The sequence below is a fragment of the Vombatus ursinus genome, unplaced genomic scaffold (assembly GCF_900497805.2).
Source record: "Vombatus ursinus unplaced genomic scaffold, bare-nosed wombat genome assembly UNPS02009173.1, whole genome shotgun sequence".
NCBI lineage: Eukaryota > Metazoa > Chordata > Mammalia > Diprotodontia > Vombatidae > Vombatus > Vombatus ursinus.
The window spans coordinates 2,182,068-2,203,858 of NW_020948951.1; the positions used below are offsets into that span (position 1 = coordinate 2,182,068).

Consider the following 21,791-nt stretch of genomic DNA (forward strand, 5'->3'; position numbering starts at 1 on the left):
TGAAGGCAGCTGAAGCAGGCACTGTGGAATGCTTAGAACTTCGTCAGACATTGAAGACACCAAGGTCATCCACTGCATCCTGAGCTATCACCAGTCATCTTAGCTTTTATATTGCCACTGTACTCTAGTGACTCTGGAAGAGAGACTTTGCACAACTCTGCTTCACTTAAATCCAATTTGTGTATGAGTCAAAAGACATCACCCATTCCATGCTTTGCAAATTTAGAGACATCACCACTCCATATGTTCACATGGACTATTTGTACCCCAACCTGGGGTAGAGCCTTCTGAGCTCATTTGGTTCTGATCAGCCACAATAGGACACACTGTACCTTGACCTTAACATAGTGATGTCATTTTGGTCCTCTTCAAGCACGAAGGACAATAACCATACTCCCTCTTTCCATTTAACCCTACTAGGATGTTTGAGAAGTAGCTGCATTTTGGAAGTGCTGTTTTTCTCTCAAATGATTACTCACTTTCTTAAGTTGTTAACCCTGAAATAAGTTTGTTGACCAGCAAAAGACAGCAAAATTCCCTCTTTCAGAGATGAAAATTACGTTTCTGCCCAGTCAGGTTAGGCGGGGAGCTGGATCTGCAGAGGTGATGAGACACAGTCGGTGTTATCTTCCACAAATCTTTCACAAGTACCCAAAAGATAAAATCCTGCTTCTATTTACATTCCCTTAATGGGGGAAAAAAAGCAAACCATAGGGAAAAGAGAGGCTACTACTGCTTCAGCCTGAAGGCTTGAAGCAGCCAACTTTTCCTCTTCTTTCCAAAAGAATAACCTCTACAGAAGAGTGGAGATTGTGAGTGGAACAGACACAGTAGCTTAGGTACAAAGCATCAGTTGGGCATGTATGGTCACCATAGTGATGCTGCCATGGAAACCCAATGACTAATAGCTTCTGAATTCACTGACTGGTACTCCCCCTAGTGGTGAGACTTATTTGTTCAACTTTTGAATCTTGATGGAATGTAAACTCTTTAAGCAAGCAGAATGTTTTGTATCACCAAAGCTTAAGACATTATTTTGCTCATTCTCTTCATCTACAGAGGAGAGCAAAGTTTCTTATACTTTTCTTATGGGAAAAATGAAAAAAATATTAGTACTGTCAGATAGATTCCCCAAGGGTCTACGCTTGAGCCTATGATGCTTGACATTTTTATCAGTATCTTGGACAAAGATAAAGACAGCACAGTTATCAAACTGGTTCCAAAAGATATTCTAAGCCATTCTTAAGCTAAGATCCCAGCTCTCAGTTCCAAAGGAACTGGGCAGGGAGAGGAGGTGGGGCTTTGCTTCTGGAGACTCGTAAATTGGAAGTTGAATCCATATATGCTGCCTCTACAAGTAATTTTTGGGTTATGCCTCATCCGGAGATGGTAGGGATTGTGAGCCTGCCCAGCCTGCAGAGATCTATCCTCCATGCAATTCTTCTTCCATCACCAGGGTTTCAGACCTATACGATATCCTAGGCCTCTAGATTTGGGCCAAATGACTCCATGCTTACTACATTGCAAAACTCTAGATGTAGTCCTAGGTTGAAGTTAGGAGCCCTGATCATCTTCTGAGCTGTTACTGTCAAATTCTCAGCCCCTGTTCCCCTTATCCTTGTGATCAAAAATCAGCCTCTGCTGAGACAAAAGTTCTCTCTCCTTCCTCTTGAACCTATCCACCTCAGCCTTATCATGGTCCTTCCATGGTCCATATTCTCCTCTCTTCTTCTGTTCTACCATGCCCTTCAGAACCCTAACAACCCTATTGTTACCAAACTCCTCTTTAACTTGGAGCTCTTCCCTTTGCACTCTTTCCACATTCAAGGGCCAACAGAAAACTGGCTTTCCCAGAAGGTACTGCATCCTTAGTCACCCTCTCCAGTACTAGGCATTCTGCTCATGTCTCCCCAAGCAGGGTCACTGTGTGACCCTAGGAAAGTCATTTAACCTCTCTTAGCCTCAGTTTCTCCATATATAAAGTGGGGATAATAATAACACCTACCTCCCAGGGTTGTTATGAGGAGGAGTAGGCAGAGTCCTTGCCCTATACTAGCTGTCCCATTTTTAGCATGCTCTCCCAAAGTATTCTTGATTGCTCTTTACCACCATTACTCAGCAATTTCTCTTAAATCAATCTATTAATATACATTTATTAAGCACTTACTCTGTGTCAGGTAGGGGCCATCTCCACTTGTCCTGACTATATATTGCCACTGGACTCAGATGGCTCCGGAGAAGAAAGTGAGGCTGGTGACCTTGCACAGCCCTCCCTCACTTAAATCCAATTCACTTGCATGTCTTCCTGCTATCATAGTCCTCTTTGAGAACACAGGACAAACAACAACAATAACATTTCTGTGCCAGGCATTGTGCTAAGTCCCGAGGATACATAAAGAGGCAAAAGACAGTCCCTGCCCTCAAGAAGCTTACACGTGATCTTCAAGGCCCTTCTCAGCTAGGAATGATCCTCTCAAAATCAGCTTTCAAAGGTACAGTGAGCTGCAGCCCTTTAGGCTGTTTTGTATGCTTTTGCTTTCGTTTTTCTCACAAGGTTCTAGGTGCAGGCCTGAGCCAGTAAGTAATCTCCAAAAGTGGCCTAGAGAATCACAAAATAGCCAAGTTAGAAGGAATCTCACAGCTATATAGTCCAACTGTACCCTAAGAATCCTCCCTCAGCTGACAAGTTGTCATCCAGCCTTTCCCTAAAGCCCTCCAGTGAAAGGGACCCCACGACCTCTTGTGGAAGCCCATTCCACTTTGAGATGACTTTAAGAGTTAGGAAGGTTTTCCTTATACCCTCATTTTACCTTAGTAAAAAAGGGCTACATATTTTTTTCTTAGAAGGCTTTATTTTCTTCTTTCGGAGCTAACAAAAATTCCCAAATGGCCTCAGTAGTGCCCTGCCCCTTCCATATTATCTCCTCATCTTCCTCCTTTCCTTATCTTCTCTTCCCTCTTTCAATAAGTTTGGGGAATTGGTGGGAAGGGATACTCAACATTGCAGAGGCAGAGAAAAAAATGAACCCTCTCTTTTTTGTATTTCTCTCAAGTTTTATGGGATATTATACACTGGAGAAGACATACTTTAGTGGTTATTGTTGCAGGCAGTTCCCAGGCTAGACTTGTCTGTGCTGGGTCAGTTTTCTGCTTGCCCAGGAGGGGGGGGAGGGAGGATCTTGACCAAACCTTAGCTGGGCAAGAAAATTCCCATTCTTCCTAAGGAGGCAATGAAATTAAGTAGGAAAGGCCCTAACCTGGAAGTCAGCAGAGCAGCTCTGCCAAGTGATTTAAAGTCGTTTTCCTTTCCTAGACTCTAGATTTCTCATCTGCATAATAATGAGTTATTACCAAATTATCTCCAAGGTTCCTCCAGCTCTTCCTGGATTTAAATATTTTGTCCCCATGAATATGGGCGCTCTCCCCAGAGGTATCATAATAATCTGTTTAGTCTTCTCATTCTTTTTTTTTTTTTTGGTCTTTTTGGTGAAGTAATTGGGGTTAAGCAACTTGCCCAGGGTCACACAGCTAGTAAGTCTCATGTGTCTGAGCTCGGATCTGAACTCAGGCCCTCCTGATTCTGAGGCCCGAGCTTTATCCACTGTGCCATCTAGCTGCCCCTCTTCTCATTCTTTAAAAAAAAAAAGTCCATATTTTTTTCTTTAAAGCCTTCCAGAGGAGCTACCCAAGTGCTATAGCCCTCCCTCTGGTACTTTCGATATTTCATAGGTACCAGTACATATAGCTTTGGGGTTCCCCATTTCTTACTCCTCCCTCTTCCTGAATCCTCCTCTTGTAGTGGCAAACTGGGGAGAGAGAGGGGGTTCCCCAAGGCCTCTTCCCCTGCCCTAGGGGCCATCTCCAGTCCTCCTGATCTATATCTTGGCACTGGACCCAGATAGCTCTGGAGGAGAAAGTAAGGCTGGTGACCTTGCACAGCCCTCCCTCACTTAAATCCAATGCACTCGAAAGCCATCATATCATCTTCCTGATGTCATAGTCCTCCTCCAGAACGAAGGACAAACGACAACAATCTCCCCTAGACCAGGCTAACACTGCTAATGGACTGGAACTGGAAAGGTCCATAAAAGTAGGCCAGGCTCACTCTAGCAACCAGAACTGGTTCATTCTGGAGCCTTGGCCTAATGCTAAACAAAGGAAAATCAGAAGGGCCTGAGGGGGACCTCTCATTCCAACAAAGGATTTTCCCCACTGCCTCAGCCGCCGCAGAATGAGCCCAGGAAGCCTGAGGGCCGGGAAGGGAGGAGGGAAGGAGCTGTTTAAGAGCTGGGACCTCAAGAATTCCGGTGCAACACCAAGGCGTGTGATGATTGTCCTGGTATATCCTATCAGTGGGATATGGAGATTACATATGATGTAATTGAAGCATTAACAAACTTGAAGGATATACACATAAGTAGTAACTTAATGTATTTGAAGAATTTAATTTGTATTTATGTCTTACCCAAAAGAGATTATGAACTCTGATACGTGCAAGTGCTACATTTTATCTAAACTTTGCGCATCCCCCAGCACCTAGAATAATGCTCTGCACACTGTGCTTGATTATATCCGATTTATCCTTTAGAAAGCTTATTTGTACATAATTGTTTGCATGTCGTCTCTCCATTAGACTGTAAGCTTTTTGCAGGCAGGGGACTGTCTTTTTGCCGTTTTTTGTATCCCGAGCGTTTAGCACTATACCTGTCACATAGACTTTAATGTAGCCTCCTTGCTTGTTGACGAGGAATCAGTGCCGGCACTCCGGTCCCTCCCAGGATCTGGCACCCCACGCCCTCCTCCCGGTGTGAGCAAGCATCCTGTTCCCGCGTGCCTCCCTCTCGGTCTTTATAGGGTGATGGGGAAGCGTGCCCGGGGGGCCCTAAGGCTCACACCATGAGAGAAGAGAGCAGTCAGCAAGTAATAGGGATTCCGACCGTGGAACCCAAAGGCTTCTACTTGATGGAAGCCGCGGAAGAGCTCTCGGACCAGGTGAGCGAGGTTTCCCATTCCCAGCTCACCCGCCCCTATTCCTGAATCGCAGTGGTACCTCCCAGCCCCTTCCGCTGCCCACCCCAAGCGGGGCTGGATTATACCACTCATTCTTGCCAGCGCTGAGAGGGCAGGAGCTGTAGAGGGCGGGACTAGGTTTGTTCGCATATCTTGGGGGGGGGGGCAATTTAAAGGAAATATGGATGATTTGGGGAACAGGGAGACTTTTCTGCACTAAAAGGGTGGGTGGTCTATTTTTTTCTGCTGTCGGATGGGTTGTGTTTGAGGGGAATGCAGACAGCCTCTCTAGAGGCTAGCGTAGGGGTGGAGTGTGGGGCGGAAAAGACTGAGGGCTGCTTGTGCCATGTGCGACCTTGGTGACTTTAAAAAAAATTGTAAACAAACTTTTTGGATTTGAAGTTGGAAGGAACCATCTAGTCCAATCCCTTCGTTATACATCCAGCATTCAATAAGCATTTATTGAGCGCCTGGTCTTCCCCAAGCACAGTGTTAAGCCTGGGAATACAAAAGGAGACAAAAGACAATTCCTGTCCTCACAGAGCTTACACTCTAATGGGGGATCTAACGTGCAAATATATACAAAGCAAACTATAAACAGGATGAATAGATGGTGAAATCGTGGACCAAATGAGTTAAAAACGTGCCCAAGTTTACACCGGTAGGAAAGTAGGACACGGCCCTTGGAAGGTGTAAGGGGCTTGAGTATATCTTCCTCCCCAATTTAAGTATGCACACATAGAATCGTTGCATTCTTTGATCTGTCCAATTTGAGCTTTACTTTAGCACTGAATTTTGAGGCAGAAGACCTGGGTTTGAATGCGACTGTCACTTAATAGGAATTTGAGCTTGGGTAATTAATTTTCCCTTCCTAGGCCTCTATTTACTTTTTTTGATCTGGATGAGGGGGATGGGGCAAGGAGGAAGGTAAGGAAATTAGATCGTTAAGGTTCCTTTGCAGTTCTAAAATCAATTATCTTAAGATAGTAAGAGCCGTCAGCATCCCATTTAGTCTTAATTCCAGGTATTTTCAAGTGATACTAAGAAATTTTCCATATAGTGCTTGCACCATCTAGCTTTCCGATTTCAGGCCCTATTCCATTTCTGCCACTCTTAGCAACCTCTCTGCATCACCAGCTCCTAGCACAAAGTTTAATAAATGCTTGTTGACTGACTTAAAAGAAAACAGTAGTTAAGTTGTTGTTGTTGTTGTTTAAATCTGCCAACTGCAATATAGGCTATTTTGAGTAGTGCAAACAGGCATCTCTTTAATAATATTGAATCTCATATATAATTCTTCATGATTACAACAAAGATAGAGTTGATGAGACTTTAAAATGGAGATATGCCTTCACCTTGAAATATATCCCTTCATTACTATTACCTGTGTGATTTGGGGCAAGTCACTAAAATTTTGTTTCTTCATCTATAAGATGAGACTTGGATTAGATGCTATCCAAGGTTCTTTCTAGGTCAGAATCTTATGATCCAATGTGCCAAATCCAAAGGTTCTGATACACTTTATTATTTAGTTCTTATTTCTACAGTGCTTTAAAGATTACAAAGTATGTTCTTCATAATAACCCTGGGAGGTAGGTGATACAAACATAATTATTCCCGTTAAAGATGAAACTGAAGATCAGAGAGTTGATCTTCAACTCTTCAGAGTTGTCCAGAGTCCAGAATCACACAGCTAGTACATAACAGAGACTCAAATTCACGTCTTCTGACTCCAACCTCTGTGTTCTTTCCAAGCATGACTGTCCACTTGACATTATGATCCCAAAATTAATCCTTTCCTAAAATAAAAACTGACTGCTTATATTCAAAATCCATTCCCTTATGAGTTATAATCATAAATTTGAGGGTAGAGAGCCTGGGGTAATAGGTTGAGTAATAGCAGTAGAAGCCAACTAGATGACCACTCATTACCAAGATAGATTCCATTATCTTAACCTTGGGTACTACTTAACCTTGGGTACATCACCACCCTTCTCATCTGTAAAATGAGGAGACTGGATTAAGTGATATCTAAAATCTCTTCCAATTCTAAATTCTATGATCCTGCAGATCATAAAGCTTTTTTATGACCATTTTACAAGTGGATGCAAATATATAATAATTATTACCAGAAATTGAGGATCAGGAACTGTAATACATTGATCTAGATTTGTTGGTGCTTTTGTCAGTCAACTAGCATTTACTACATGCCTACTATGTGCTGGGCACTGTACTAAGCACTGGGGTCACAAAGAAAGGTGAAATAGAAGCCCCGCTCTCAAGGAGTATTGTCTTTAGCCAAAGAACTAAAGTCTCTCCAATGCTGAGATAGGTGGTTTTTGCGTTTGTTGTCAAAACGAGTTGATCTGTTTTGGTTATTGGGGCATAATACATGTAATGACAAGGGCACTGAAATGGGAGTCCTGATCCTGTGTAATCCTGGAGCAGTCCCTTCATCATCCTGGGGCTTCAGTCATTTAACCTTTCTCATCTGTAAAAGAGGGATTATATTGTTGTTGTTCAGGTCTGTCTGACTCCTTGTGACCCATTTGAGGTTTTCTTAGCAAAGATACTGGAGTGATTTGCCATTTCCTTCTCCAGTTCATTTTACAGAAAAGGAAACTGAGGCAAATGGGGTTAAATGATTTGCCCAGGGTCACACAGCTAATAAATGTCTAAGGCTGGGTTTGAACTTAGGTCTTCCTGACTTCAGGCCCAGAGCTCTATCCACTGAACCACCTAGCTGCCCTAGAGGTGGCAATTGCACCTACCATGTCTTAGGATTGTTCTGAGAATTACATGAGATAACGTGTAAAATGAGATCCTCCCTCTGTAAAATGAAGGGACTGGACTACGTAATCTTCTAGGGCCATCCCATCCAGCTGTGACGGTCTATGAGAGGCTTGCTGCATGACTTGTCCAGCCTCACATAGTTTTACTTCTGGGTGTCATTTCTTGGCTCGTGCTCCGCCTCCAGCCTCCAATGCTGGGCCCACAAACACTTCCTCTAGTGGTGGCTCTTCTCAAACTATTGTTACTACTCAGCTGTGCTCATTAATCCTAACTCTAACAAGTAAATTAGGGTGGTGGCGAACACAGCCACAGCAGGAGCTTGTTTGTAGGGAATTATGGTGTTTAAGCACAAGACATCCCAGTGATATATCTCATAGTCACATCCATGGAAGGGGGAGGGAAAACAGGACTTGTCATTTCACTGGTGTTGCCATGTTAAATGATTTGGAACTTCCACAGTTTACACCACATGAGATTTCTGCACCACCTGTTCTTTGAGATGGCTTAGAAGTCACCTATTCCTGAAAACTTTCCTGTTTTCTTCCCCTCCTTCCCAACCACCATTGGAAACAATCATTTCTAGGGGCAGCTAGGTGGCGTAGTGGTAGAGCTCTGGCCTTGGAGTCAGGAGGACCTGAATTCAAATTCAGCCTCAGACACTTGACACTTACTAGCTGTGTGACCCTGGGTGAGTCAGTGAACCCCAATTGCCTTGCCAAAATTAAAAGAAAATTATCATTTCTTCCTTGGACCTTACATAATGCTTATTATGTCTTCATCATTTCCTTTTCTGTCTTGCAGTCATTGTACAATTATTGCATATTCATATGAATATATATGCCCTATTTCCCTTACTGAATCATAAGGACTATGAGAGAAGGGACCTCAATTTAATTACCTTTGTGTCTTCCCCAGTGCCAATAGTCCTTTGAATGGATTGGGCACTTAATAAATGACAGCAGAATCCAGGAATGAAAAAAAAAAAGATGCATTTAAATTCACTAATTCAGTCAGATATTTATTGATTACTATACTGGGTGCAGTGTCCTGTACTAAGCACTGCTACTGATACAGAAATTAAGTCTATGTAGTCCTTGCCTTTAAAAAGGCTTATACTCTTCCTGACCCCATTTGGGGTTTTCTTGGCAAAGATACTGGAACGTTTGCTATTTCCTTCTCCAGCTCTAAAATCCAGTTGTTATTCAGTCCTAACTGACTTTTCGTGACCCCATTTGGAGTTAGCTAGCACTTACATAGTGCTTTAAGGTTCAAAAAGAGTTCTTTACAAATGTTAGCTCATTTGATCCTCACAACAACCCTGGGAGTTGGTAGGTGCTACCCGCCTTGTACAGAAGATAGAGGTGGGTTAAGTGACTGGCCTAGGGTCACACAAATAACCAGTTTCTGGGACTGGATTTATATTCAGGTCTTTCTAACCCCAAATCTTGCCTTCTATGCGCTGCACTCACTACCTAGCTTTTGTATTGACTTCCCTGACACCAACATATAAACTATATAACTGCCTAAAACTATATAGCTGCCTCCAGCAGATATATGACTAGAATGCAAAGCAGAATATGATGAATGCCATGACAGAACAAGAAAATTCCACAGGGGTTTATGATTGGGCCATCACAATGAGTTGGGATTGGGGAGGCATCAATGAGGGAAGATTTGAACTGGGCCAGAAGGAGTGGTAGGATTTTGACAGGCAGTGATGGGGGAGAAAAGGGACACATTCTTTTTTTTTTTTTTTTTTGGTGAGGCAATTGGGGTTAAATGACTTGCCCAGAGTCACACAGTTAGTGAAGTGTCTGAGGCCAGATTTGAACTCAGGTCCTCCTGACTCCAAGGCTAGTACTCTATCCACTGCACCACCTAGTTACCCCAGAAGGGACACATTCTAAGTAAAGAGAACTAAACCATAAGCTATTATATGAGCACAGTGATGTTCTTTTAAGAAGTTTTACAATAGCTTAGAGGCAGTCAGGTGGCTCAGTGATATAGCACTGGGCCAGGAGTCAGGAAGACCTACATTCAAATCTGGCCTCAGACATTTACTAGCTGTGTGACCCTGGGCAAATCCTATAACCTCCATTTGCCTTAGTTTCTTCATCTGTAAAATGGAGATAATAGTAATTCCTATTCCCTTGGGGGTGTTTTGAGGTTCAAATAAGATATTTTGTAAAGGCTTTGCCAAACTTAAAGCTACACAAATGCTAATTATTGTTTTATTTTATTGCTATTCTCTAGCATCGACCTCTCCTTAAGAGGCCTTTTAAAGACCTAGTCTGTAGAAGTTTTAGAAGAACAGAATCCAAAGTAGGAATTCCAGGGTTCTGTTCCCTAAGGAATCTTAAGAATAAGGAAATAATAATGATGATGATCATGGTGATAGCTAACATTTATATAGTGCTTACTATGTGCCAGGTACTGTGCTAAGCACTTTAAAATTATTATCTCATTTGATCCTCACAACAACCCTGGAAAATAAGTACTATCACTATTCCCATTCTATAGATGGGGAAACTGAGGCTACATGACTTAGAGCTTACATGACTTGCCCAAGGCCACACAAGTAGTCTAAGGTGGGATTTTCAATCAGGTCCTCCTGACTCCAAGCCCAGCGCTCTTATCTACTGGGCCACCAGCCGCTTCAAACTTGGAGGTAATGTCCCTGGGTCTGCAGCCTCTTGGCCATGGCACCTTTGAATTAGCCATCTTGTATCAGTTTCTCTACCAGTACACCAAAGTGCTACAGCCAGGATGCCTTAAGAGGAGCATACAAAGTGTTCTAAGAATCCAGAGAGATAATGCCCTGCCTCCCCACCCCAAACTGGTCTAAGAATTTATGAATGAAGCTACTTTTGAAGGCAGATCTCTTCACTATCTGACACTGGTATCTTAGAGACATCTCCCTGTTCCCTGCCCCTCAACTCTGCATTTCTTGCCTCCTCATTTTCCTTCTGACCCTTGTATTTACCAGTTCCTTCACCTAACAAAGATATTCCTGCCTCATCTGGCTCGCCTCTGTCTGATCAGCACCTTCTTAGAGGATGGCATTCACACCTGGTGGCAGTGGAATGAACAGAAGGAATCCATTAAGATGTCCTGGATTAGCAGCCCTTTCCTGGCATTAATTTTTGGAATGATCAAAACATTTGGGCAATTGGGTAAGACTTCTTGCTAACCTAGGGCTCATTTCAGTGGAGAAAGGTTACTGGAGGTTGGAGACAGAAAAGTGAGTGGGTCAGTATGTGGGTAAAAGTCTTAGTGGACACGCCTTAGGGAGAAGGGGGACGGGGCTAAGGAAATGGAGCGAGAGTGAATGCTATCACTCCCAAAACAGGTTCTTCATTCTTTCTATTACAGTGGGATGTGTGTTGATTTTGGTCCAGAAGTGTGTTCCTTATGCCTGTTTTGTGCTGTTTGGAATCATTTTCATGCAGGTAAGTAAACAGGCAAGTGTTTCAGTAAGGATCCCCAAGGAGACTGATGTGCTTGGAGTAAAAATAGCCTGGGTTCAGGTCCCAGTTCTGCCACCAACTACATTCTTTGTGACTTTGGTCAAGTCACTTCCATTCTCTGGACCTTCGTTTCATCCTCTGTGAAATGAGGGCTTTGGACTGAGGCCTTACCCCCACCAGTTTAAAATCATATGAAACCTATGATGTTGCTGAAAATATTGGCCATCTCATCGAAGCAGACCTTCCTTGCAATGTCTGAGAAACTGACCTTTGTCTAGCAATGTACTTTGCAGTCACAAGCTGCTTGCCTGACCTTTCTGCTTCCAGAATATTTGCATTACAAATATTGACTTCCCTGACACCAACATATTCTTAGCATAGAAGCTGGCAGGTCTCTTGAGATGCTTCCAGGAGTCTTCCTATATCTCAAAGGTCACCAGAACCTTTCAGGTAACAATTTAATGGAAAGAACACTGGACTTCGAATCAGAAAAGTTTGGGTCCCTGTTTTGCCATTTACCATAACTTAGAAAAGTCTCTTCCTCCATCCAGACCTCGGTTTCCTCATCTGTAAAATGAAGACATTGGATTAGTTGGCTTATAAGAGTTCTTCCACATGGAGATCCTGAGATCTCCTGGATATACAAAGTATTCCTCTTTTCCTTCCTGTGTTTATAAACATCAGTGAATTGAGATGAGAGAAGAGCCATATTTCAAAGCTGCCTTTCATCCCAAATATGCCGTATCTGAAGATTCTAGAAGAATAAGGGCCAGTAGGACAGGAGTCCAGCTCTTCTTGTGACTTCTATTTCCTGCACCTCAACTCCAGCCATCAAAGGTACTGCTGACTGTGCTGGCTTGTTCAGAGCTGGTTTACAGCATCACAAGAGATAAGGATGCTAGCACAAATATAGAAACCACTTCCTCTTTGAATAAGTGGTCAAAGGAGATGAACAAATGATCTTCAAAAGAAGAATCACAAACTATTAACAACTACAAGACAGAATGTTCCAAATTGCTAAAAGAAATGTGAAGCAAAACAACTCTGAGGTTTCACCTCACACTCAATAAAATTGGCAAAGATGATAAAAGGTAAACAATGTGAGAAGGCCTGCAGGATGAGAGGTTCTCTAATATATCCACTAAGGCACTAAGGTAGTGCAGTGGATAGAATTCCAATGAACCTAGAATCAAGAAGACCTGAGTTCAAATTCAGCCTTAGATGCTTCTTAGCTGTAATGGCTTATACGCTTGTCCTGAACAAGTCACTTAAGCTTCATTTGCCATGAATGGAAACTTCATGGGTATTTTCTTCATGGGAAAGCTAGGTGGCTCAGTGGATAAATCACTGGTCTTAGAGTCAGGAAGACCTGGCTTTAAATCTGGCCTCAGACACTTACTAGCTGTGTGACTTTGGGCAATTCACTTACCTGTGTCTGCCTCAGTTTCCTCATCTGTAAAATAAGGATAATAATAGCACCTACCTCCCATGGTTGTTGTGAGGATAAAATGAGATATTTATAGCATTTAGCATACCTTAAAATGCTACATAAATACAAGCTATTATTATTATTATTATTATTATTATCACATACAATTGATAGAACTTGGAATTGGTCTGCCCATTCATGGAAACAATTTTGGAAAATCTTTGGGAAAAATCAGCAACTCACACCTTTTGACCCACAAAATCCATTGGTAGAGCATATATTCCAAGGAAATCAAAGATAGAAAGAGTTTGCATTTATCTACAGAAGCACTTTCTATAGTAGAAAAATACTGAGAACAAAGTATGTTCCCATCAGCTGGGAAACAGTTAAACAAATTGAGGTATGTCAATATAATCCTCAAGATTATTATTTTGAGGAATTCAAAGATTTTGAAAGATTTTACGTAGGAAGATTTATAAGATTGATACTGAATGAAGAAAGCAAAACCAGGAAAACAATATATACAATGACTACTAAATAACATCACTAAAATGAAGTCAAATGCTACATAATTGTAATAACCAATCTTGGCTTTAGAGGCAAGATGAGGAAATGCACCTCCCTCTTTTCTAGAGAGGTGGGGGCTATGGGTGCAGAACACTGCATATACAGTCAAATGTAGTCATTGTGTCAATTGGTTTCATTTAACCATTTTTCTGTTGCAAGGCTAGAGTTGGGCACGAGGAGGAGGTTGCCATATCTGGAAATTACTGTGATGTTAAAAAAAAAGTTGTCAATAAAACATTTAATTTAAAAAAGAAGAAGCAACAAGGATTTGGTGAATAAAACACCACCACTGAACCAAGAAAGCAGAATTGAAGAGCTCCTTTCCCTCTATCTTATTTGCTCTTGCCAAGGTACTAACAGACCTCACTTTCTCCTTTCACCCGTATCCCTGTTTAATAACTCATTGCCAAGACCTAAGAAAACCACAGACAGTTGATAATGAAACATGCTGCTCCTTTGTCCCCATAACAAAGAGGTGGTGGACAGCAGGTGCAGCACCTGCCCAGTCAGTCGATTTGTTTGGAGTAAAACAAATTTCTTATTTTTCTTTTATTTACCTTATTTACTTATCTTTTATTTTATTTTATATTTTAAAATCTTTTATTTTATTGATTTTTCTTCATTACAGAAGAGGTTCTCTTGAGGGTGCAGAGACACTGAGAAGTTACGGTATTTGTTTTTAAGCATCAGTAAAACATTAAAAAAAGAAAAAGAAAAGAAAACCGATACTTTGTGACCAATCAGAAAAAGAAAATTATGCGTTGTGTACAATCAGAAAAAGATAACAATGCTTTGTATTCAATCAGGAAAAGGAAATTTGATTCTTTGTGTCCAATCAGAAAAAGAAAACCTATGCTTTGTGACCAATATAAAACAGCATGGGTATCTTATGCCTCCAAGCCTAATCTTAAGATTCCAAGAATAGTAAGATCATGATTCCCTTCCTAGAGCACCCAGTACATCAACCGACATCATATCTCATCAGTTAAGTGGCAGAGGATTCATCTGGCTCCCAAGTGACCCTCTTCACTTTAAAGCCATTGGAACTTTCAAATGAAAGGCAGCATCTTAAGTAAAATCACGTTGTTGTGATGGTGAGCAGAAGCACTTGAATTGATTGGAGCTCCCCAGGCTAAAGATATCTTGACATCCTCTCTTCCTGCTGCAGGGCCATAAGGCATTGGAATGGTGTCTGGCTGGCCTCAAAGGATCCCCTCTTATCAATGAAGGGGGAGGAGTTCCCCTTCTCTTATTTTTCTTAGCCCCCCCCCCTTAATTCTTCTGTCTTGTTGCTTAACAAGTATTTGTCCAAATGAATTGTATTAAGGGGGAAAATGAATTGAATTCTTGTATACGTTACGATTTGACAATTAGTGGGATAAAAACCCTTCCAAGTTTCCCATGGTCCCTCACAGGCAGCATGTGAATGAGTAATTGTGAACAGATGCTCTTTTTGTTTTGTTTTGTTTTGTTTTTTAAAGTCCGTTCTTCATCAGAGGATTTTTGTAAAGGATGGTCACACATAGCCAGTGTCAAGTGGGAATCTGTTCTTGAATTAATTTTTCCCTCTTTTTGTAGGTCATGGCCTATGGCCTTTTGTGGAACCTCAGATTCCTGATGAGGTGAGTGAGATTAACTGTTGGGGGTTTTCTAGCATGCTCAGTGCTGCCATGGGTGACCCAGTCATGGAAGAGCAGAAGGCCTGGCCTTTGGGGAGTGGAGCCAGAAGGGAGGGGCAAAGCAGTTGTGGCATGAATACCCTGAGCCCGGGCACACTTAATGTGACGCTCCTTTCACCAGAAGGTGGCCACATGTATGGATGCACAATGGACTTACCCTAAGGACCATTGCAAAACTGTGCGTTTTCCGGCCTCTGGGTGGTCACTTCTAGCTCTAGAATGGGAACAAATTGGGGTTTGGGTCATATATGCCTTTCCTGTCTCTGTTCACAATTTTAAGAGCACCTCAGGAAAGCAGCTTTCAAATTCAGTTTAACAATTATCTATTGAGCTCCCAACAACAACAAAAAGATCTTAATGCCCATCTAGCTCAATCCAATTATTTTACAGATGAGAAAACTGAAGTTTAGAAAGGTTACATAGCACCAAATAATCACCTCTTTCCTGAACAATGAAAATAAACAGATACATTTTTCCATCATCTACCCACTCTTAAACTGGAGGCGTTTGAGTGGCCAAGAAAGAATGTATCTACTCAACTGTCCTGTCTGAGATCAGGAATGAGGCTGGTGTGGAACTTTCTACCAGGGATTTGCTTAATTTTGTTGAACATCTTCATTTGTCGCATGTTTCTGCTTTGCTGGATTTGAGCTGAGTGACATCTTACTCTCCTTTATTTCCCTTCCGCTTCCTTGTTTTCCTAGGAACGTTGCTTTGGGTGGTGGTCTGCTGTTCCTCTTAGCAGAGAACCAGGGAGAAGGGAAGTCCATATTTGCTGGTGTCCCCACCTTGGATTGCACCTCTCCCCATCAGTACATTCAGCTGGGAGGAAGAGTTCTTCTCCTCCTCATGTTCATATCACTCCTACACTTTGAAGTGAGCGTGTTCACTGTAAGTGACCTGCAGATTTCTCCTTCATTCCCCTTTCCCTGACCATTTATCCATTTTTTTCCAACATTTCAGAGCCTTCCCCTACCCCCATAGTAGTTAAACAGGCTTCTGTTTCATCCTTATCTCCTTGATTTTTTCCAATTACTTCCCTTCTCCTGACACATTGCTATTATTTATTTCACTCTTTAGTTCAGCTCATCCTTTTTGTCCGTCTATATATACTAGCAAAGCAATCATATAGAAAAGTCCATTAGAGCTTTAAGATTTGTGGAAAGGCCTGTTCAGAAGACTGATCAGAAGGATTTGTTTCATGTTCCCAACATGGCCAATGCCCCTCACCATGATAAGGGAGATTGGCCAGTAGCTCACCCATACTTAAATTAACCCAACTGCCAGCGTAATACAAGTTATGTTACAACCATCATAAATGGTTGTAAAACCCTCACATCCTCCGGAGATCTCACTACAAGCTATTAAGGCCTGTAGCCCATGTTCTTTGGTCTTGTTTATTTCAGGCCATAGATATTCATGGGGGCCATGTAGATTTGGGCAATTTAACACCATAGCCCATTGGGTCTTTCCAGTTATAGGGCTTCTTTCTTTATCCTGTGGGGCTGATCTGTCCCAGAACTAGCAATATATTCTAAAATCAACCAATTAGTTGGGCAATCAGAGCACTATTCTGTGAATCTATTTCTCTTCTCTATTTCAGTCAACCCACGATTTCATTATAGGCGTCACTGTCCTCTGTCCATTTGGGAAATAAAGCCAAAGGCAATGCCATCTTTTAAGTAGGCTTAGTTTTAGGAGGGTGGGGATACACTCAAGGAGTCATTAGGCTGATTGTGCTTCTTTCATGTCCCTTCCTATCTTGCTGCTTAGATCTTCCAAGATGTCTTCAACATGGTTCTCATCATCCTGGTAGCCATTGGGTTCAAAACAAAACTTGCTGCCTTCACTCTTGTGATCTGGCTGCTTCTTATCAACCTGTTAGAGAACCCATTTTGGACCATCCCTGCCAACAGACCCCTCCATGATTTTATGAAGTATGACTTTTTCCACACCCTGTCAGTAATGGGAGGCCTTCTCTTGGTAGTAGCCCTTGGACCTGGGGGATTTTCAATAGATAAAAACAAGAAGAAGTGGTAAATATCACAACAAAATAATAAAGAGTAATGAAAGAGATGGGTTTATTGCATTTTTTACTTTTAACTCCTTTCTTGGGGAGCAGAGGAGAGAGTGGCCCCTATCTACTCATACGTCTTCCAAACATCTCTTAGGACTGTCTGCTGCCTCAGCTGAGTAGTTTTTGTTTCTTTCCCTGGGCCAGACAGAGACGTGTATAAAGTGGATATCTGGGAGTCATCTGTGTTGAGATGATTCTTGAACACATATGGGAACAGATGAGATCATCAAAGAGAGGGTCTCGAGACAGAAGAGAAGAGGACCCAGGACAAAATCTTCCCCTTGGGGAAGATTCTAGGATATGGGTGATGATTCAGTAAAGGAGTAATCTGGCCCTTTATCATCTTGTACTGGGACTTTATTGAAGAAATTTTGTTAATTTTATGGTACTGTGAGAGCTCTATGTACTCACATGGGCCACAGGGAGATGCTCAGTCTTCATTCCACTTCGTGAACTAAAAGAAATGATAGTACCATAGGCACCCAAATTATATGTTATCAGGGTTGGGTATAGATCCATTGGGGCTATCATTTTCCTTGTTTTCTATGGAACTCTATGTCTGGGGACCTCCTTTTTGGCTAATTTGGTGGAATCTAATCCCTGTTGGTCACAGAGCTATTATGGTGGTCCTTTTCTGGAGATCAATTTGAAAACATTATGCCTGCACATATACCTCTGTCCTTTGGTACCAATTAGTTCATTTTACAGGGCTCTGCATCAACTTGGGACTCTCCCCCTCCCTTCTCCTTCATAAAGATTTCCTTCATAGTTACTTACCACTAACCTGTCCAGACTTAGGTTGCCATAATTTTCATTTGCATAAGTCACATTGTTAGCCACCTGTTACTAGCCATTGAACAGACCAGGACATCCCATCCACAGTAGATCCACAGCTCCCACATTATCCATGAAAGCTCCAGTAAGCTGGCTTTTGTTCTGACTTCTGCTCTGCCCAAATGGAAGGACTTCAAGAAACCTATGGAAATAAAGCAGCTGCTCATGGGAAAAGGTGGGAGAAGAAGCATCAGAAGTCTGTGGACCCAAGGGCTTTTCTGGATGGATTCAGTTATCATCTATCTCAAAGTGTGTTTTTGAACAGTTTACTAGAATCGGATTCCCTTTGAAAGCAGCATAAAGAGATCAAAAGGAAATTCGGCTAAAGAAACTAGGCCAAGAGTTTCCTATGTTGCTTAGCACACAATAGTGCTATGTGCCTAGCACATAGTGGTCACTTTATAAATCCTAGTTGACTGTGTAAAATAGGTATTGTGTATATGTGTGTATGTTTATATTCACACCACCTCAGGTTTATATAAGCCTGTTTTATATAAGCCAACTGTCAAAAAAGGCAGAGTCTCTGGCATATTGGCAGGGAGATCTAACCATTCAGTATCATAAACTTGTATTTAGCATGCTATCTGGATGCAGTAAACATGTTAACATTCACTTTTGTTCAGTATTTCCTATATTAGGTGGTCTTTTCTCTGAGAAAGACTAATAGGCAAATATAGAGGGTTAAAAAATGGCTAGGCATTCATCACAAATAGGCAAGTTTAGAGGAAAGACAGTTTTTAGGAGGGGAAATGAGGAGATCCATTTTAGACATGGAGAGCTTAATTTATAGCATTTATAATGCTTAACACAGTGCCTGGTATACAGTAGGTGCTTAGTAAATGCTTATTTTCTTCCCTTCCTTTTATATAGCACTTTAAGGATTGAAAAGCACTTTACAAGTATTATTTCATTGTATCCTCACAACAACCTTAGGAGATAGGTACTATTACAATCTCCATTTTACAATTGAGGGAACTGAGGCAGACAGAAGTTAAGTGACTTGTCCAAGGTCAAACAAGTAGGACCTGAGGTCACATTTGAACTCGGGTCTTCCTGACTCCAGTTGTAGCACTTCATCCACTGCATCATGAGAGGAAATAGCCAGCCGATGGAAGAAACTGAAGATGAAGATAAGGGAATCGTTACTGAAGGAAATGGGAGGGGAGGGAGGGTACAGGCAGATGGATTCATTTTGGCAAGGAAAAGGTCCACAGGAGGAGAGAACGGATGAAGACGAAGAGGACGCTCATGATAGGTGACTTCAATGTTTTTCAGTAAAATAGAAATTGCAGACATTTACTGAGAGGGAAAGGGGAGGCATTGGGAGTCAGAGAGAAAGTCTGGAACAGCTCCTGAGAGAAGGATATAAAAGTTTTACCATGCCACAGCAAAGATCAAGTGGAGATTAGATGACTTTGGGTGACACCCTGTTAGAAAGGTGAGAGATGGATGGCCTCCAAACATGGAATTTGTATTTGATCCAGTCAGAAGCACATGAGTAGGAGCAGAGAAGGAAGACAGTGACAGTGATTCAGGCCTGAGAACGAATGTGAAGTGAATGGTAATAGAACAGGTGGTCAAGAGAGCCAAGGCTGGAGGAAACGAGATTTGGCCAAGATTACTTTAGCCATGATTAGATATGTAGGTTAAGAGAGAGTGAGTAGTGAAAGATAATACTGTGGTTAAGAACCTGGATGATTGGAAAGATGATAGTGCCTTCAACAGCAATAAAGAACTTCAAAAGAGGGGTGGATTGGGGGGAAGAGGGAATGAGTTCTGTTTTGGACATGTTGCGTTGGAGATGCCTATAGGACCTACAATTCAAAATGTCCTGCAGACAATTGGTGACACAGGAACAGACCTCAAAGCCAGTCAGTTTCTCCCTGTAGTCTATGGTGTTTGTTTCTCTAAGTCCATTAGTACAAAATGCATAATACTTGTCTCAGCTTAAATCAGAAGTGAAATACTCAGCTGCTATGTGCAAGGTTGGAGGTAAGCACTTCCGTAAGGCTGGCACCCGGAAACACACTGTGTGTAGAGGAGAGGTAGCCAGGTGTAGCAGTCAGGAAAATCTGTGCTTGATTTCTACCTCTGACACCCACTATCTGTGTGACCCTGAGCAAGTTATTTAATCTTTCTGAGCTTCAGTTTTCTCTGCCTCGGTTTTCTCATCTGTAAAATGGGGATCATAATAGCATCTACCTACCAGGATCGTTGTGAGGATAAAATGAGATATTGTCTATAAAGCGCTTTGGAAACTTTAAAGTGCTATACTATATAAAGTGCTATGTAAATGCTAGTTATTAGGCAGTAGCGCCTCCTTGTATATGTGAAGAACTTTATGAACTTGAAAATGAGGCCTAAATAAGCTATTTTTTTAAATGTGTACTTAAGAATGTCCAACTGTTCTACACCACAGGCATTTGTTGTTTTCAAAAACCTGAATGAAAAGTATAAGAGAATAAAAGGGAGACTTCTTATTTGAGATACTTTTTTCTCCCTTTAAGTAAATAATGTATAATCAGCTTACTGTAAAATATTTCTAACTAAACAAATAAATTGCATTAAATGTCTTTAACAACTTGTCAGTCATTCCCTCTGAAACACCTTTAGCTTTCTATTTGGGGTACATGCACAATACTCTCACTAACTGGTAGGTGATATAATCTCTACTCAAAGTCTTCCAATTCCAAGCACACGGATACTGATGGTTTAGTTTGTAAGGCAGCTTTGTTCTGCTGGTTTGAACCCCCATTGGTAGCCTCCTAGGAGCTAGATGGAATGGTGGATAGAGCACCAGGCCTGCAGTAGGGAAGATTCATCTTCGTAGTTCAAATCTGGCCTCGGACACCTACCAGCTGTGTGACCCTGGGCAAGTCACTTAACCCCCTTCGCCTCAGTTTCCTCATCTGTAAAATGAGCTGGAGAAGGAAAGGGCAAATCACTCCAGTATCTTTGCCAAGAAAATCCTCCAAATGGAGTGACAAAGAGTCAGACACTACTGAAACAACTGAACAACAACAAGCTATATATTTTCAACATGCATCCCTATACATTTTTCCTATTCATAGCTAGTGTGTTTATGATTCTAATTCTTCACTTCAAATAATTTCATAAAGATCTTACCAGACTTCTTGATAGCTTCCATACTTAATCATATTGCATAGTGGTCTATATCATCAGAGGCAGCTAGGTAGTGCAGTGGATAGAGCTCTCAACCTGGAGTCAAGAATACCAGAGTTCAAATCCTGCCTCAAGCAATACTATTAGCTGTGGGGCCCTGGACAAGTCATTTAACCTCTACTGGCTCCTCATTTAACCTCTATTGGAGCACTTACCTCTCCAGGTTGTTATGAGGATAAAATCAGATATTTGTAAAGCACTTTGTAAATCTTAAAGTACTGTATAAATACTCACGAATATTATTATATCAAACCCTATTCAGTCATTCTCCAGTTGCTGAACTTTTAGTCCTTTTCCAGTTTTTTGCAATTACTAAGAATACAGCTATAAATATCAAACAGATAGCTGTCCTTTTTTCCCCTTTTAGATAAAAGGAAACATTGGCCAAATGTTTATTTGCCCTTCACATATGAGATGAATATCTTCTATCGTCCATATTTTTAGAGTTCCTTTAAATTTTTGCCTACAGTCCAACTAGAATATATTATACATCATCTGAGACATGGATCTAAATTTATTTTCTGCCATATTGTTAACCAGTTTTTTCAGCCAAATTTGCTAAATAATGAATCATTGCCCCAGTTTTTAATTTTGTAGATTTCATCAAACATTAACCTTCTGTATTTATTTTGGTTTCATGCCTCTGATCTTTGATCTCTACCATTGATTCATTTTTAACATTTTCCCCCAGTGCCAGATAGTTTTAAAAACTGCTTTGTAATCTATTTAAAGTCTAAAAGTGAAAACCTACC

The 21,791-nt window shown here is 41.5% G+C and overlaps 1 protein-coding gene across 4 annotated transcripts; it reads left to right on the forward strand.

Annotated features, from left to right (window-relative positions):
* Positions 1-4,862: 4,862 nt before the first annotated feature.
* On the forward strand, positions 4,863-16,985 carry LOC114035180 (surfeit locus protein 4-like). 4 transcript variants are annotated; one of them, XM_027851239.1, is made up of 6 exons: positions 5,112-5,148; positions 10,790-10,976; positions 11,176-11,252; positions 14,845-14,888; positions 15,650-15,836; positions 16,719-16,985. In XM_027851239.1, the coding sequence occupies exons 2-6, from the start codon at positions 10,910-10,912 to the stop codon at positions 16,983-16,985; spliced, it is 642 nt and encodes a 213-aa protein (XP_027707040.1). In that variant the 5' UTR covers positions 5,112-5,148; positions 10,790-10,909. The 4 variants fall into 4 exon arrangements, with proteins under 4 accessions (XP_027707041.1, XP_027707040.1, XP_027707043.1 ...); XM_027851240.1 differs by lacking the exons at positions 5,112-5,148; positions 16,719-16,985 and adding an exon at positions 4,863-4,992 and having other exon boundaries at positions 15,650-16,277; XM_027851242.1 differs by lacking the exons at positions 5,112-5,148; positions 11,176-11,252 and having other exon boundaries at positions 10,897-10,976.
* The last annotated feature ends 4,806 nt before the right edge of the window (positions 16,986-21,791 follow it).